The 17,498-nt window shown below is 37.1% G+C and overlaps 1 protein-coding gene across 10 annotated transcripts in view; it reads right to left on the reverse strand.

Moving 5' to 3' along the window:
- Positions 1–17,498, reverse strand: part of rap1gap2a (RAP1 GTPase activating protein 2a) — a 101,393-nt gene that overhangs the window by 13,279 nt on the left and 70,616 nt on the right. For 4 of the 10 annotated variants that reach the window (XM_056271100.1, XM_056271101.1, XM_056271099.1 and 1 more), the window contains 7 exons: positions 16,351–16,435; positions 8,096–8,131; positions 4,650–4,682; positions 4,134–4,166; positions 1,295–1,516; positions 768–871; positions 574–652 (listed from right to left, as the gene is read on the reverse strand). In XM_056271100.1, the coding sequence (XP_056127075.1) occupies positions 574–652; positions 768–871; positions 1,295–1,516; positions 4,134–4,166; positions 4,650–4,682; positions 8,096–8,131; positions 16,351–16,435 (592 nt within the window). Of the gene's footprint in view, positions 1–573; positions 653–767; positions 872–1,294; positions 1,517–4,133; positions 4,167–4,649; positions 4,683–8,095; positions 8,132–9,469; positions 9,593–14,046; positions 14,066–14,134; positions 14,278–16,350; positions 16,436–17,498 lie in introns of those variants that run through there. The other 6 variants (XM_056271105.1, XM_056271104.1, XM_056271102.1 and 3 more) reach the window with 6 other exon arrangements.

Below are 17,498 nucleotides of genomic sequence, written 5' to 3' on the forward strand. Positions count from 1 at the left end.
TTTTAATTAAGATTAGGGTTTGCCATCACAGACATGAATTACATTTTAAAATATATTAACATGAAAAATGTTCTACTGTTCAAAAGTTTGCGGTCAGTAAGATTGTAATATAAATGTTTTTGAAACCAGTCTCTTATTTTCAACAAGGCTGCATTTGTTTGATCAAAAATACACAAAACAAGCAATATTGTGAAATATTATTACAATTGAAAAATGTTTCTCAAGATGCTAAACGACTATTCCATTGAAATCTCACGCTCTAATGCTCAAAATGAGTTTTTGTAGAAAAATATATTGCGTGCCTTTTTATTAAATATAGAATAATTCCTTTATTTTGTTTTTAAATGGCCAGATTGTGAAGCAAAAACAGCCATCAAGCATTCAGGGTGCATGGGAACTTCTTCAAAGAATTCCAGGTGGCACCTCATACAATTATTTAGAGGATGCCAAAGCTGTTATGAAGGCAATGGAACAATCTAAAAGACAGTTTTAATTTGTTTGGTCACTGCATATTTTCATTTATGTTATATATGATGAATTTTGACTGGTATGGGACGTCTTGCCAATACACACCTTTGCTATCTGTGGTACACTTGGTAACTGAAGGAGTCCTTCAAGTGGGATCCGCTCATGAAGGGTCTTTGTTTTTGACCTAGAAAACGACACAGCTCAGCTAATTACTATGACAATACAGGCCTACCTAGCTATGACTATACCAGAGTTTCAATATGTGTTGGGGTGTGTGATGTTTATGGTGGATGTGGCACCTGAGCATGATGCGGAGTGACTCCTGTCCGTCTACTTCCTCATACTTCAGAGACATGATGAGGTGTCCCATACTACTGGCTGTGCAGTAATAGTTCATGTGCTCCTGAGAAAGGTGTTTACACAGGAGTCATTACACAGGTTGCTTGCTTCCTCACAAATTTTAATATGGTTCATTTTCCAATAGACTGATTTTTCATTTCAAGCGTGGCTTGTTCAAGTCAAGGTCTCTGTGAAACAGAACTGATACCAAAATGTAGAGCACAAAATGTTCGCGCCATCACACCTCATGTCCAGTGTTAGGAAAAACTGTGAGTGAATAAGCTATGGGCACATGAAATATCACCTCAGACGGGACACTTACTTTTAGCTGAAAGGGCATATATTGAAATTGTGTGGCCGTGGTAAGAACAACCCATTGTAAAATAGTATGTACATAGGTGTTTCTTTAACTATGGGTACTTTTGGCTCTGTGGACTTACAGTATAGAAAATAAACATACTGTCGGCAATAACAAATGAATCCTGACCTTGCCCAGAAAGTGTTTACGGTAAGCGCGTGAGGTGTTGTTACACTCCAGCCTGTAGCTGGAGCCTCCTCCTCCACCAGGACTAAGACCATCATCCTCCTCCTCACAGAAGCTGCTGTCTGAGGACGTGGGCGTCCCGACTGGAGCCTCGGGATCCTCAATCCAGTATCCGCCAAACTGAGGTAAAATGACCTGAGGGTAGGGACCACCCTTCTCCAGGACCTACACAGCCAATATGAAGAAAAATAAAGGGTCGGCAAAGTCATTTTGATTTCAGTTACAGTATATAACTTAATAACTTATAATAACCTTTATTAATTAAATAATTAGCAATTCAGGTAATTATAATGATTATATAAATATATCTTACTATTATATAAATAAACAGACACTACCATTCAAATGTTTGGGGTCTCTTATGCTCACGAAGGCTGTATTTATTTGATCAACAATACAGTAAAAACAGCCATATTGTGAAATTTTAGGTACTTTATTTTACTATAAGTAACTTTGCAAGTACATGTCAATAACTGTCATTAGAGTATTAGTAGACTGTCTGCTTATCTGCTAACACTTTATTTTAATGGTCCGCCAACAGACACTCTACTGACTAAAAGTAACTTTGCAACTGCGTATCTATCAACTTATTCTACCCACCCGAACCCTAACCTTACAGTCTACAACAGTCTACTAATACTCTAATGAGAGTAGGGTAAACAAATTTTGTATTATTTTAAACTGTAATTTATGCCTGTGCTGGGCATAGCTAAATTTTCAGCATCATTACTACAGTCTTCAGTGTCACATGATCCTTCAGAAATCATTATAATATGCTGATTTGGTGCTCAAGAAACTTTTGATTATTATGAATGTAAAAAAAAAAAGAAAAGTTGTGCTGCTTTTTTTGAATTTTCAGAATTCTTTGATGAGTAGAAAGTTCAAAAGAACAGCATTTTTTAAAGAAATATTTTGTAACAAATGTTTTTACTGTCACTTTTGATCACTATTATCATAGTGTAAGACAAACCGAACTTTGATCGCCTGAGATATGGACAACACCCTCACATTTGTTACTTCTCCCCACTTCCTTCCCTTTACACATTCTTCTCTTCACTCAGTTCACTTAGAAAGGTTATTCAAAAATTATAATGTTCTATGTCAATAAAAGTGAATTAACAGTAATGTTTGGTATAATTTAAAATGTTTCAGTGCGACTGGTACAATGATCCCGTCTCCACTGAAGTAAACCAAATGGTAATCAGGGTTTAGAGATACTTTGCTTACTGGGTGTGCACTTTTTCCCAGGGTCCTTCATCCAAACTACCTCCTGAGTCCTGTTCCTCGACAAGGTGTGAACTCCCTATGTCTATAACTCTAGTCTCGTACTCCTAAGCCCGTAATCCTGAATGTCCTCGGATGCTCAGGATTATGTATTTTTTCTAATGTCAGGTATGCATCTTTTACTCTTTATCTATGAGCATTTGATGTTATTGTATTAATTATCTTTGAATTGATTATGTAATTGGCATGATACCTTTACCTGGCTAATAATAAATTGTTACATTTGGATTTATTCTGACTTACTCTGAAATGATTAATTCTAGTAGATTACGTTAAATCCATAACATCACAATTCTACGCTCAGGTTAGTAAACTGACTGGAATCCAGCTTAGGTGGAGCAGAGAAGCACACCGACTGAAGTTTTAGAGATCCAACTAACACATCGGCATTAGTCATGTACTTAGACTGTAGAGTCTAATAATGGGTTTTCCGTTTAGAACAACAGAGTGTTGTTAGACCAATCTAAATAGGGGTGAGCCTCAACTTCTGATTATTGTTTAGTATTATTCTAACTAAGTATACGTGGGAAACCACGGCATGATTATACAAAGTTACCATTAGAAGTAGTTAAGTTGGTCAGCTTGGTTCTATGGTAATGGTCAAGACCTTTGGTTAGATCTAGTCTTACCTTAATTGTGTTCAGTTCTATGGGGACTAAATAATATATTCTAGAATGAGCAAGTAGAGTACAGCCATCTAGGATATTAGTCAATCGCCTCTGTCTAATGACCGAGACTGACTGTGATTATGTATACCCGGCCGGTGTGTGTTATAATGTCATAGGAATCCGGATGAACGAGTGTAATTTCAACAAAGAGTTCACCTAAATTTAATGATTAACAAACATCAATTAAACCTTTTTCATTTTTGGAGTCAGATGAAACAAAGAGGTTATTAAATTACTTTGCCACACTGAAAAGAAATTAACACGCATAAACCTTCACCCGCTTATCGGAAACTGTCGATTGGGTGGCCCTTACAATAGCTACCTATGAATACTATGGGAAAAATAAAAACACTGTAAAAAGTGGTAACCTGCAATTGTTAACTTAAAGAGAGATTTCTACCTGCTTTAAAAAAAAAAACCTTAAAAAAACTATAACTTTATTGGAATAAATTAATGTACTTAAGTTGATTCAGAAATATTAAATACAATTTTTGACTTCAATAAAACCAGTTAATTTAGATTATATCATTTAAGGTTACCATATTTTTCTGTGTAGCAGAGTATATGAGATTTGTTGTCAGGGACAACAGCTTGAGCTTAGCAATCATTTTGCAAACCTATCTAAATGCAGAACACAGTGATTGACCAATCAGAATCAAGTATTCCAGAGAGCTGTATAATAAATAGAGACAATCTGTTCCTTTCGGTCCTAAAACACTTGAGCATAATGAAAACTCTGTTGTGCTAATTTGCTAATACAGGAACATAATAATATACAGCACATATAGGCTTGCTTTTTAATGTGTGTGTGTGTGCGCGCAAGGACTCACATCCTCAATCCGTGGGTAAGGGATGTAGTCATCCTGTAGGAGAGAGAAATAAATATGATCTTAGGATAACACCGTAGAGCCAACTGCACAAATTACAGTCTGTTTATTGCAATAAAAGCATCCCAAGAGCAGGATAGAGAAATATGACACAATATGACTGATAAAAAAAAAAAAAAATAACAGCAGCTGCAATAAAAAAAAGCATCTGATTATTCTCTGCTTGCATTCCTATAATCATATATGAGATATAAAGGTTTTAAGTCTGCATTTGGACTCTTTGGTAACGTCTGATGGCCATCAACAATGACCTTTGAATCCCTAAATGTACAAAAACACTTCAAAATGATTGATGTGTATTGATGTTGTAAAACTCCAGACTGTGGCTGATGTTTATCAGAATATTTATACAGAAGAAAAGACTGAAGAAGAAGATATTATACATGCACAACTCTCCCACTCACACGCATGCACTTACAGACACAAAATACACAAACACATTCAGAATACCAGCCCAACCTTGATTCTCTTAGTCTCCTCAGTTTTGGGAATCTGCCGTGTCCAGGTAAGCAGAAGAGATTGGAAGAGGAAGAATGCATGACACACTAAAACATGTATCCCTGGTTGTCAAATAAGCTCCACAAATAAAGGTCTTCCAAACCTTTTTATCCTTTTTCCCCCCATTTTAAATTGTTTTAATAACACTATGGTGGCTAATATCAAGATATTTGGTCAACAACTCTGGTTACCATGGTAAACTGTTTCCTGTTAGTCTAGGGAAAACAGTTGCCTAGAGATCAATAAAGGCAGAATCTCTCGTTCAGTTTGAAACCTTTATAATGTTTGGCTATGTAAGATAAAGCTTTATCTAATTTTGCTTCTTAGTTCCTTGTTGCGAATCTGAATATTGGGACATTGATGACACAATTATTTTGATGATTACAAGGTGACTCATTAAACGTAACTGATATATTCCCAATGGGGCTGTATAACACACCATTGACAATCTTCATTTTAGCTGTTACACAGTTAAAGGGGTACTTCAGTGCTGGCAAAATGGGCTTTCAATAAAACTTGGCTGCCTATATAGTAGAAAGGTAGCCTGGATGCCAGCCCGAACCCCGCCCACAACATTTTTTGGACGGGAAGTTCGGTCTGGACTCGATCCATTGAGGAGTAATTATGATCGGTTCAGAATTAGTCGGGCCAATCAAATTGCCAGGGCGGGCTTTATACGATGATGGACAGATGATCTGCAGTTACGTAATCATCACGTTATCAAAGAGCGCTTGGGTTGAACTGGTTTCCCTCAGAGATGACTGCAGCTGGAGAATTGAGATGTATAGATTCCGCTACCGCGTCTGTTGTAAAAGAAATCGACAGCGCATTAATTTTAAAAGACTAACAGAACTGCAAAAGTTTATTTTATCAGCTGGCTCCGATGGTCGCTAAGAAGATGGGACGCAATGAAAACTCTGTGGTCGTTGTGGTTTCTCCTTTGGTCGCACACTCGCACTCATGGAGGACCAAGTAAAATAATCAACACTCATTATTTTACTACCTCTTCCAGCGTGCATGCAGTTGAGTTCTGTTGACAACTATGCGTAGCTCATAAAAAAACACTTACTGCGTTGCTCTGATTGGTTGTAGGTCTATCCAATTGAGTGCAGAGTTTTTTTTTTCCTGGTTCGGTTAAGACACGCCTCATAATCAAAGCCCTATGGAGCAGTATCAGACTCACATTCTGACTAGAATATGAGTATGACGAAGTCAGGCTAGTAGAAAGGTACAAATGTTTTGAAATCGGTGCTACCTGAAAACAGAGGAAAAAAGGCTGCTGTTTTGCCTTTTGACAAATAGGTAGGAAAACTTCAACACCCATAATGCACTGGGCATGTTGCTGTCCAAGGCCACTCCCACCAGTCTGCTACAGATACGCTTACGTAATAATACGTAATAATACGTAATAATACGTAAAATACCGCCTTGCTTTAGTAGGAAATACTTCTTAGCAAACATTTAGTTATAATGGTGTTGACTTGTATTGTTCCCGGTGCAAGAATTCAAAGAGTACATTTTAAAGAGTTACTTTCAGTTTCCAGTGAATGATCCAGCGTGTGTAGGAAAAAATTTTTATTTATTAAAATTACATAATATTTATTTTGATTAATTTTAAATATACATTAATTAATTACCTTTATTTAGAAATTAAAATATTAAAATTAAACAAAAATAATTGACAAAAAAAATTTATCTTCCAATTTTACTCCTGTACAGTTCTTAAAAGTTTGTGGCATTGTTTCCATTTCATAGACATTAGGGGCCAGATTTACTAACAGCTTGCTCCAATGCAAACCCTCTTTTGGCGATAAAAAACTACTGTCAGGATTTACTAAAGACACGCAGTGAAAAAAATTAGCTAAAAAGGCTTGGACAGGGTTATTTTTGCGGCTGACCTTATTGCATATGCAATTGTAGGAGTAGGCTATCCCTTTCGGACACAACATTTATGGGAGGAGAGTATTTAAATGAATCATGCAGGGTGTCATGAACAACCAGAGACAGGTAGATCCAGACGCAGCGTTAGTTTATTTACAGGGTAGTCAGACAGGCAATGGTCACAGACAGCAGACACAGCATAGGAGACAAGGCAATACTCAGAGTCTGATAACCAGACGGGAAGACAGAGGCAGGCGGCAGACGAAACGGAATCCAGGAAACAGGCGATGGGTCAGAAACACAGACAGGACTAGACTCGGAAAGGCTTGGTGATGTCCACAACAGTAAAACAAGACTTAACCATGAGTGATAGTGAGAGTGGGGTATAAATGAGTGTGGAGCTGCGTGTGGAACTAGATGCAGGTGTGAGAGTGATCAGTGGAAACAGGTGTGCGCAATCAGTTCAGGGTGTGTGCGAAAACAGTCCAAGGGAAGCCAGTGCAGAAGTGGAGCGCCTTCTCGTGACACTAGAGGGCAATCCAGCCAAACATCGTCACACAGGGGGATTTACTAAGGTTTGTGCACGTCAATTTACTGGTATTTGCGACATTATTTACCGCCCCAAAAAAAGCATGTCTTAAACCAGACTCTAATTTGCGCCGCTCTTGGTAGATTGCGTTGGTCATTATGGAAATGATCCGACAGCGTCTGTGTTCTTTCATTTGAGCGTCGTCAGTAGATCACGCGAAGAACTTTCCACTCCCATCAGCACTTTATTGGGATTGCGCTCTCACGCTAATGTGCCCTGTTTAGTAAATCTGGCCCTAGGAATGTAATTATAAACAAAATCTCTTTTAGAAAAAGAAAGTAGGAAAAGGCCAATTACTTGGCCTCTGTACATGCTACAGGATGGAGCTGACTAAGACACACCTAAACACCTTCGTATTTGATTGAGAACATCACAAGTGCATGTGATCCATTTGAGAGAGACATCAGCCCTTCAGACAAACCATCGATCTGTTACTCATACAGAGATCTGTTCAAGAAGACTGAGGGCTTTAATAACACCCGACTCAGATACCACGCTTCTGCCTCAGCATATTGATCGGCTGGATCTTTAGCTACCTGCTGCCCATCATCTACACACTCTCACAAACATGCACACAATGACAGCACAACTGTTATATAACAGGTCAGTGCATCCTGTTCCCAGTCTCTCACCCTGTGGGGCTCCTACAAAACCCCCACCCAAAGACTGACCACAGAGAAAAGGTTTGGCCAAATCACTGCATTTTCAAATGAGCCGAAATGTGTAAGAATTCATTCAGAATAACTGATGATTGGTGGTCCACTGGAGAGAGAACACTTAGCCAGCACTCAAGGTCAAAAACATGCTGTGATTATTATATTATTATACAGTAAAATGCTCTTCAGCTTAATTACAAGTTACTGGAGGAATACTGTTATTACAGGAATCTTAAAGAGCGACGTGCACTTATAAGATCATCTGAGTAATGGAGTCTTACCTGCATCCTTTCCAGCATGTCGAAGAACTCCGCCGACTGGGAAAGAAATATAAATTGAGATAAGTCAGTATTTGAATGTCTAAATTTACATAGTTTTCCATTTGTTATTTTTATTTATTCATTTATTTTCTCCTTTTGAGTTTTTTTATCTGGAAAGAAATTGTAGAAGCAAGACAGAAATATTCCTAGGAACAGGTTAATTTTGACACCACTTATTATTTATTATTACTTTTTCCATTTGAGCAGTAAAGACAATAAAACTTGGGATGCACCATTATTAAAATTCTGTCCAATAAAATACCGATAATTGTTTTCATGTTATGGATGATAAAAGATAAATGTCTGATATTAAATTTCTAGACACTTTTTTTCTAGATTAAACAATCAATAAAACACTAAAAACCAATATCAATCGTTTTAGATTCTACAGATTAATGTGAGCATCAAAACATACATTGACAATATGAACATTTTAAATAATACATTTAACAGTATTAAAAATGATTAGTGCTTTTAAAGATTAAAGTTAAGTCATCATTAAATTATGGCAAAGACAATCTACATGTAAATAAATAGGTAAAATGAGCATTCTTAATTAAATATAAGATAAAATAAAATAAACCTATAATATGGAACTGATTTATTCTGCATCCCTAATCAAAAAGAAAAAAAAATACTGTGAAAAAATAATTTCTTACAGTTATTTAAAAAAAAAAAAAAAAAAAAATACCTTTAAAATACTCAATAAACAAAAAATATGTTTTCCATTTTATAAGTAAGATAATTAAATAAAACAAAAAACATTTTACATGTTAAAAAGTAACATGTAATGGTCACAAAATAATTTCTGGACAGCTATGCTCACTTTGGATATTCTCTCAATTAACATGAGGTGCATCCTATGATGGTTTTTAAATCATACAAAAAAGTTCCCATGTATTCTGGGCTCTCAATCTTACACACCCATCTCACACAGGCTGGAGGCAAAATATACAAGCCTGATCATATCTAAAATCAAATCAACAACTACAGTCTGGAATCCACTGCACATTGTTAGTGCTATATCATAAACACTGGAATGTGATATGGGTTGAGATATGTTTAATGCATGTTGATTGAATGACAGTAAATGACTCTTTCTCCACAAAGACTTAAACCATAATACAGCTTCAATCTAAATCAAACTTACTGAACCTTCACAGACTCATTTAATAAATGGGCTGTGCAACCATTAGGGCTTAAATATTAGAAATACACCAGATAGCCTATTTAAAGTATAATTTTTAGTCTAGACCTGAAGGCCTTATAATAAAACAACCTCAATTATTCTTGATAAACTTGCACAATACTTCAGCTGAACCCAGAGTCTCTTACCTCAACAGAGCACCCCTGCTAGTTAAGAGGCAGACCACCCCCCAAAAATCGGATTTTTGTTCAAAAAGAAATCCCTTTGGTTTAAGGATATCCGTATGATCAGACAGAGTAGCAGATGTGGGTGGGTGGGACAGAGCAAATGTAGATCGGTTAATGTTCAACCTGCCATGGATCCAAGGGCAACTCGGCTTCACAAAGTCAACAAAGTTCAGCCCAGCTGAGGCATATTTGCCTAAATAACCTTGAGGAATGGAGACCACAACATCAATAGGACACATAAGGGCAAACCTTTATTCTAAGGCAGAACGCAAGGCCAAAGAAGGAAACCAGTGAAAGATGTGTAGATTTTTGGAAAGGCTTTGAACGTTTTGTAATGCAATGGCCTGTTGATCTTTTTGATTATATATTGAATATTGAGATTTTTGAGTGAGAAATTCACTTGAGTCAGCAGTCCAATGCAGTAGCAGCTCATGACAGATTCTAGGTCTTGTGTTAAACATTTTGTAAGCTTTATAATCTATTATCCTTGCGTTATTCAGCCTGAGGTTGGCGCTCAAATGTTGATTGACAGGCACACAGAAAGCTAGTATTGCCTTAATATAGTATTTATTGCCTCAGATTGTTTTTTAGAATATTAAGTTGAGGAATTCCAATAAGGAAAAGAAAGTCATGTCTGTTCTCAGAACATAAAAAAAAAACAGAACTATATAAAGGCTATCCACAAGAGCACTTCATTAATTTCATTAATTAGGAAGAACAGACATTCCAACTAGTTGATAGCACACGTACATCACATAGAGACGTCTATTTGATGTGCGTGTTTACATCTGGAAGACGTATTTTTTAGTGTGTTTTGCGCATCTGCAATACGTTTCCTGTCAGATGTCAAATAGACGTTTAGAAAATGTCTTTAATATGTCTATGATTTAGAATGTATGTAAAACTGACATATTAAAGACTTCTATCAGATGTTAGTAAACAGCAGATGCTTTCCAGATGAAGTGATCTTTAACAGACCGTCTTTAACGATCTTGCAGACGTACGTGTGCTATCTTACTGACCTGAAGCAGACTAATGTACACTGAAGCGGATTCATATCGTCTTGATTTGGATTGAGATTTTAACGCGAAAAGCGGGGCAGTTTGAAATCTACCCAAATGGCTCTAAATTAGAGCGTGCTGCAGTTTTACATTGGAAACCTGTGGGGCGCTGTAGAGCTAGGGAGGACACAGGCACCATCTTCCCCGATTAGTGTCATGATAAATGCCTGCCGTAGCCACACGCTAAATTTTGAAATATCCCGCTCAATTTACGACTTAAAATAATCAAGAAAATGATCATCATAATGCTGAACACACTTACAATTTATTATTCATTCAGTTTCTATAGAGGTCTATGTTTTGGATGAATATTTTGGTGGGACACTGCCCCACCTGCCCTTACAGACGACGAGTACATCAAATTAAATATAAGCACATCAGAGCTACATGATAAAAAATTCACATGGTCTTAAATTATGCCTGTGGTGTCATAGTAAGGAATAAAGAGACAAAGCTTATCTGCCATGACAACCTGCTGTTTCACTGTTGTCTCAAGATTAACAGGATCTTTGAAGCTTCACCCAAAATACAATGAACTGAGGGACAAAAGTATTCTCTTGATAGTTGATAAAACACATTTAAACCTGGGTTTGGTAACACTTTACAGTGAGGTAATACATTACTTTTATCTATGAATACATTTTTAACATTTCAGGTTGTTTGAGTTAACATTACACCATGATATATGTGTGTGTGTGTATATGCGTATGTGTATATATATATATTGACTTTTAAAAGACCCCTTAAAGCATGCAGTGGGTTTGGTGGGGGGTAATTTCAAATGAATGGGGGAAAGTCACGTGAGAGGAGGCAATGTCTCCACCGCGCTATGATGGGATTGATGGGATTGGTTTGAGCTATAAATCCCGCCTTTTCATACATGTTCCGTGTTTGCGAATCAGTCTGAATGAACAAAATGGAGTTAATGGGAAGACTAATGAAAAAGTAAACAACTCCACCACTTTAGATATCACAGCTTTAAGTCACGTCAAAATCAAACTTCAAATGGCCTGAAAACATGATAACTGTGTTTTTTTTAGTGAGCAATTAGCTTGGTTAAATTAAAGATAAATCTTTGTTTCTGTGATATATTATATTATTTAAATTGTTATTGTTTAAATATAATGTTTAAACTGTTAGTGCCTTTAGTTATTATTTTGGAATAAATGTAAAAATGCTTAAGAAATGTTGATGAGGTTTATACTTGGTTTTAATAAATAGAACATTAATTACATAGTATATGTAAAAATACAATACAGAATTGTATTTTCTTTCTTTCTTTCTTTCTCTTTCTTTCTTTCTTTCTTTCTTTCTTTCTTTCTTTCTTTCTTTCTTTCTTTCTTTCTTTCTTTCTTTCTTTCTTTCTTTCTTTCTTTCTTTTTTTTTAATGTAATGTTTAACCAGTAAATGTGACAACATTAAGTGTAACTGGGACATGAATTTACATTTGGTTTATTTAAATAAAAATAAAAAAACTGTGAGGACTTTGCTTCCTTGTTTCAGAACACTACTGCAGGCCACTGATATTAATATGTAACATTTCAGCAGGGGCGTCAGTTTGTGTTGAAAAGTGGTGGGGACAAAAGATCAGATAAAAAAACATACAACAATATAAAAAAAAAACAATATCGGCGCGCGTTATTCGTCAGCGTTTTTCAACGCGTTTTTTTGTGTTCACACCCAAGCGATTTTCGCTGACGATGAGCCGAGTGAACATGCAAATTCATTCCCTGACATTAGATGGCGCCCATTTGCTCTGCAATACCACTCCATAACATTCTCTTTTATCAAGATTTTTGTAGTCGCTGTCGCGTTTGTCATATAGTTCTTTATGTTCGACACCAACGAGACCAGCAGCTCCACATTCATCTTGCCTTGCATCTTCCTCGTCTTATTTCTTCCCGGCAGTGTAGACGCTACTTGGCGTATATCTTCTTCGCCGTTACGTATGTGTGCTCGGCAAGACCGTTTTGTGTTTGAGCGCCCCCAAGTTGTGTTTTACTGTAACTTCAGAAGCTCCAGACACGTGAGCAAAAGCGCCAATCTCATTGGTCGGATAGTTTTTGACGCGGCGCGTCAAACTAAAAAAACGAACCCGATGCGTTTTTAAAAAAAATGACGCTTTTACCTGTGGCGTTTTTCGTGTCGGTGTGCACACTCACATTGGCGCCCTTTGTTTAGTCACGAGGCGTTAAACGTCGGCGAATATCGCGCGCGAAATTCGTCCCGGTGTGAACAGGCCTTAAAACCCTCAACAATGTCGACTGCACATGTAACAGTCCCTGCAACACCAGCTCAACCGAACAGTGCCAAAGCACCATACTACAGGGCTCGACATTAACGCTTGTCCGCTTGTCCGGGACAAGTGGATTTTTTGAAGGGACAAGTAAAAGAGAATTTTACTTGCCCAACCGGACAAGTAGCCTCCACAGGCTGCGTGCTCGTTTGTCCCCGGGGGACATCACACACGAGGAGAAATGGGGCCAAAAAAATCCAACATGTTGGATATCCCCGATTAGAGATCTGAGCGGTCCCGGCGTCCTTCCGAGCAGACGAGAGGAGTCTTAACACACCACACACGGCAGGAATATCTAATCAGATTATTTTACGATAATCGGAGGATCCTTAAGATTGTCGGAAGGGGTAAATCGGGGCTAAAATCGGCCTAATTATCCTGCCGTTTGAACCAGGCTTTACTGATCGGCGCATGCATGTTTTTGGGTCATTTTAGAATCAGTAATAGTTTATTTTGTTTAAGTTACTTTTTTGGACAGTGTACATTGTTTCTTTCTGTATCTAAACTGCATTGCATGTTTTATTTTGTGCAAATAAAACTTTAACTTTTCTTGGTTTGCTTGATTTTTCAGAACATTTTAACCAAATGCTTTCAAAAAGTGGTGGGGACAAAATCAGCCATTTCAAAAAGTGGTGGGGACATGTCCCCAGTGTAAATGACACCTATGCATTTCAGGTTGTATGAGTTAACATTAGATAAATCCTCCATTTATTGGTCCCATTCATTTTCATTGTAAGTGCCTAACTGCAACCTAGATTTTTGCAGGACAAGCCAGATCTATTTTTTGAGGTAACCAATATAACGCAACAAAGGCTGTCAAATGATCTTAACTTAATCCTGGAATATTCTTTTAACATGCCTTAGATTAATAAATGCAAAGAAAAATGATAATTATACCAAATGTATTAGCAAATGTTAACAAATTGAACCTTACTGTAAAATGTAACCTTTTTTTATATATATACATATAAACACTATATTTACTTGAATATGCCATATATTTTGACCAAGTAGCTATAGGTATAAATAGACGCACAAATAGAGACAGTGAGGTAATATGTGCATCTGACACTCTTGTCCAGTACTGGCTAATAAACAGATATTACATAAAGATCTTCACAAAGACGCACTAGAATGAATGAATAAAGCTTCATCAATAATACACACATCCAGGCTAATACCTCTCACATTCTGTTTCTCCCGTCACAGTGTGTTATACTGTAAAACAAAGTAGCCAAAGCCAAGTTTGTTACAATACAGCGATCATACCTCTCTCCTCAGATTAGCTGTGTTCCTCTTTGCAAACACTTTCAGTAGCACAGAACAGGAAGAAGATGGCCAAGTCCGCACCCTAGAACTGGTCCTACCAGTGTGTCTGTAGGCCTACTTATGAGTTAAGTTCTCTCATTCTCTCTGCGTTTTTTGGTCTTTTGTAGTTCTGCTTTGAATATGACCAACAGCTGAGCCGCAGTTCAAGAGAGCTTATCACATCCACACACTCGCTGTCCTCCCTTTCCTCTTTTCTTCTTTAGGCTCTGGGTTTACATTGGGAGTGGCCACTAACTGTGTGAACAAAACATAATTATAGATCTTAAAAAGACACGTACACATACAGATTAATATGTCCTTACTAACTGTATTGTGTTTACACCCAAACACAGGTGTTAATGGAGTCTTTGCACATTGTGGGAGTGTTTTTAGTGTGTGTGTGTGTGTCAGGTGGTTTTGGCTATATTGTGTGGACCAAATGTCCCTACAAGGATAGCTAAACCTAAAAAGAGGTAGAGTACATTGTGTTGTGTTAACGTGTGTTCTGCAAACATTTCCCTGTAATGTGTAAAGTGACTCAGTAGTCTAAGGACAAGGTTAGAACGGGGAAAAAACTGGCTATGTGAGTTTTATATGACAAATATACTTATTAGTGCAGTACAAACTAAAACTAGATTTCGGGAAGGGTCGGTACGATTTTTTTAATGATTTTGAAATCCCTTATGCTCACCAAGGCATATTTCATTTATATGATCAAACGTACAGTAAAATAGTAATATTGTGAAATATTATTTCAATTTATAAAAACTGTTTTCTATTTTAATATATTTTACAATGTAAGTTATTCCTGTGATGGCAAAAGCTGAATTTTCAGCATCATTACTCCAGTCTTCAGTGTCACATGATCCTTCAGAAATCATTCTAATATGATGTTTTTGTGCTCATTTCTTATTATTTGTGCTGCTGATTTTTTTTTTGTGTGTGTGGAAACAATGACAATTCTTTCAGTATTTTTTGAGGAATAGAAATGTATAACATTTGTAACATTATAAAGGTCTTTACTGTCACTTTTGATTAATTTTATGCATCATTACAAAATAAAAGCCTTATTTCCTTTAAAAAAATAAAAATTACTGACCCCAAACTTTTAACCAGTACCTTCATGTCATTTAATATTTTCATGACTTATTTTCTTCAGTGGAACATAAAAGAAGATTGAAGAACGTTTGATTTCAACAATTTTTGTCAAAAATAGTGTCAAAATAACATTGGACCCCATTGAATGTCATAGTATAGGCTGCTAAACCATTTAAGTAAATGATGACAGAATTTACAAGATGCTCACAAGAGAGGCAAAGAAATGTAAGTTCTTTAAAAAAAAAAGAAAAAAAAAGGCAATATAATTTTTTTTTTTTTTAAAGCAGGTGATAATGAAACACCTGATGGAGACCTTAATAAATTTCAAGTATAATGTTCAACTAGTTCTGTGTGCTTCAGACATTTAATCAGTCCGTATGAGAAATTATCTACATAATTAAAGCACTGGCTAACAGGATCATGACCTCTGAGTTCGACTTCATGTCTTCTCATCTTAATATCACGCCTGACACCTCGGCCTTTCGCCCTGCCTTCCCGCATAAACACCCACCTCTCTCCCTCCTCTTCTGATTTTTCGGCAATTGCGTTTCATCTCAAGGTGACACCGACTGTGCTCCGCTCACGCCACACAATCCATCTCTGAACTCTGTACCACTTTTAAACAAGACAGAAAATCTTTCCAGACCCTCTTGAGGCTGTTGCACATATAACAGAGATGACGATACTGTGCGATCTCAATGGGACCTTAATGCTCCGAAGAAAATGGATTTCTCAGTCCAAATGAATTAGAATTACATTTAGAGGTAACCTTGAATGAAAAGCTTTACCTCAAACACACCGCATGTACCTTCACAGACAGGACCGCAGGTTAATGTGCATGTCTAAGTCAGTTAGAGACATTATGTAAGAGCATGTTGACATTTCTGTAGAGAAACGAGGGTCATTTTATATAGCATGCTACAAAGGGCATTCTCACTTTCTCATGCTATCACGCTAATAGAGGTTCATTTAGTAAAAAAGGTGTGACTGAGAGATGAATGCAGCAGATTTCAGCTAACAGCAGCTAATAGAGCGACGCTTGTGGTGTGTGTGTGTGAATGTGGGACCACAGCACTCACCTTCATGGTGGGTGGTGCAGTGCGGGGAGGTGAGGGTGGACATTCTCCCAGAGGCACACTGGAGATGGTCAGCAGCTCTTGTTTCCTGCAAAACACACACACACACACACACAGTTAGACTGAGAAACGGTCAGCACCACACTATGAAGAAGACTAATCTAAAATGCAGCAGTTTTGCACAGAAGTCAGAGGATATTTAGTTTTGCATATTTGAGTGGAAACCAGTATAAAACAGGATTTTTTTAAAGAAGGAATGAAAAAACGAAGGAAAAATATAGATTAAAACTCATGTGCAAAGGCCTTAGAAATGCACCCTTTACATCCATGTTTTTGAAAAACATTTATACCATTTTTCTTGATGTTGGTTGTACCACTTAGCTGTAATTTTGCAGGCAAAATATTTATTTGAAATATTAATGCAGTGTTAACAAATTTTTCCCATAAATGTATAAATAAATCTTCATGTTGAGATTGCTTAGACACCATCATGAAGAAAACACGCACACACACACACACAGGGTCAGTGCAGTACCCTTTGAAAGAGTTTACTGAAAAGAACATGGTTTTGCCTCCAGAGACTAAGGTGAAAGACTGCAGGATAGAAAAACCCACTAACATCAATTCTTCTGTTTGCCTTGGTATCTGCACAGAGACATAACAAGAACAACTAAGAGCAGCCAGCCCTACAGACAAACTGCTGTAGGTCAAAAAAGAAGAGGGATAAGGAGGGGGGACAAGGCGTAAGGAAAGGCGTAAGTCTCCAAGCAGGAACATGATCGCATTTTAAAAGCAGTTCTTTCAGCCAAAGACAAATGACAGAGGGTCTACTTGGAATCAGAGGTTAAAATTAGTCCGGCAGACAAACTCTGGTCTAGAAATGCAGCTCCTTGCAGACGGTCTCAAGTGAGGGTCCATTAAAATCTTCCCTTACATTACACCTCTGAGGGTCATTAAACTCCAAAAACATTGACCACATGAAGAGCTGTAGCTGGAAAATGCCACATTGATACATATACAGTATGAGGCTGTGAAAGTTTCAATGGAAGATGTGGGAGAGTCATTTCAATCAGAGAGGATGGAACCAATAACATAAACACAATTTATAAATAATATTTAGTATTTATATCATAATACCACAATAACCACAA

The sequence above is a fragment of the Rhinichthys klamathensis genome, unplaced genomic scaffold (assembly GCF_029890125.1).
Source record: "Rhinichthys klamathensis goyatoka isolate OS25496 unplaced genomic scaffold, OSU_Roscu_1.1 h1tg000311l_1, whole genome shotgun sequence".
NCBI lineage: Eukaryota > Metazoa > Chordata > Actinopteri > Cypriniformes > Leuciscidae > Rhinichthys > Rhinichthys klamathensis.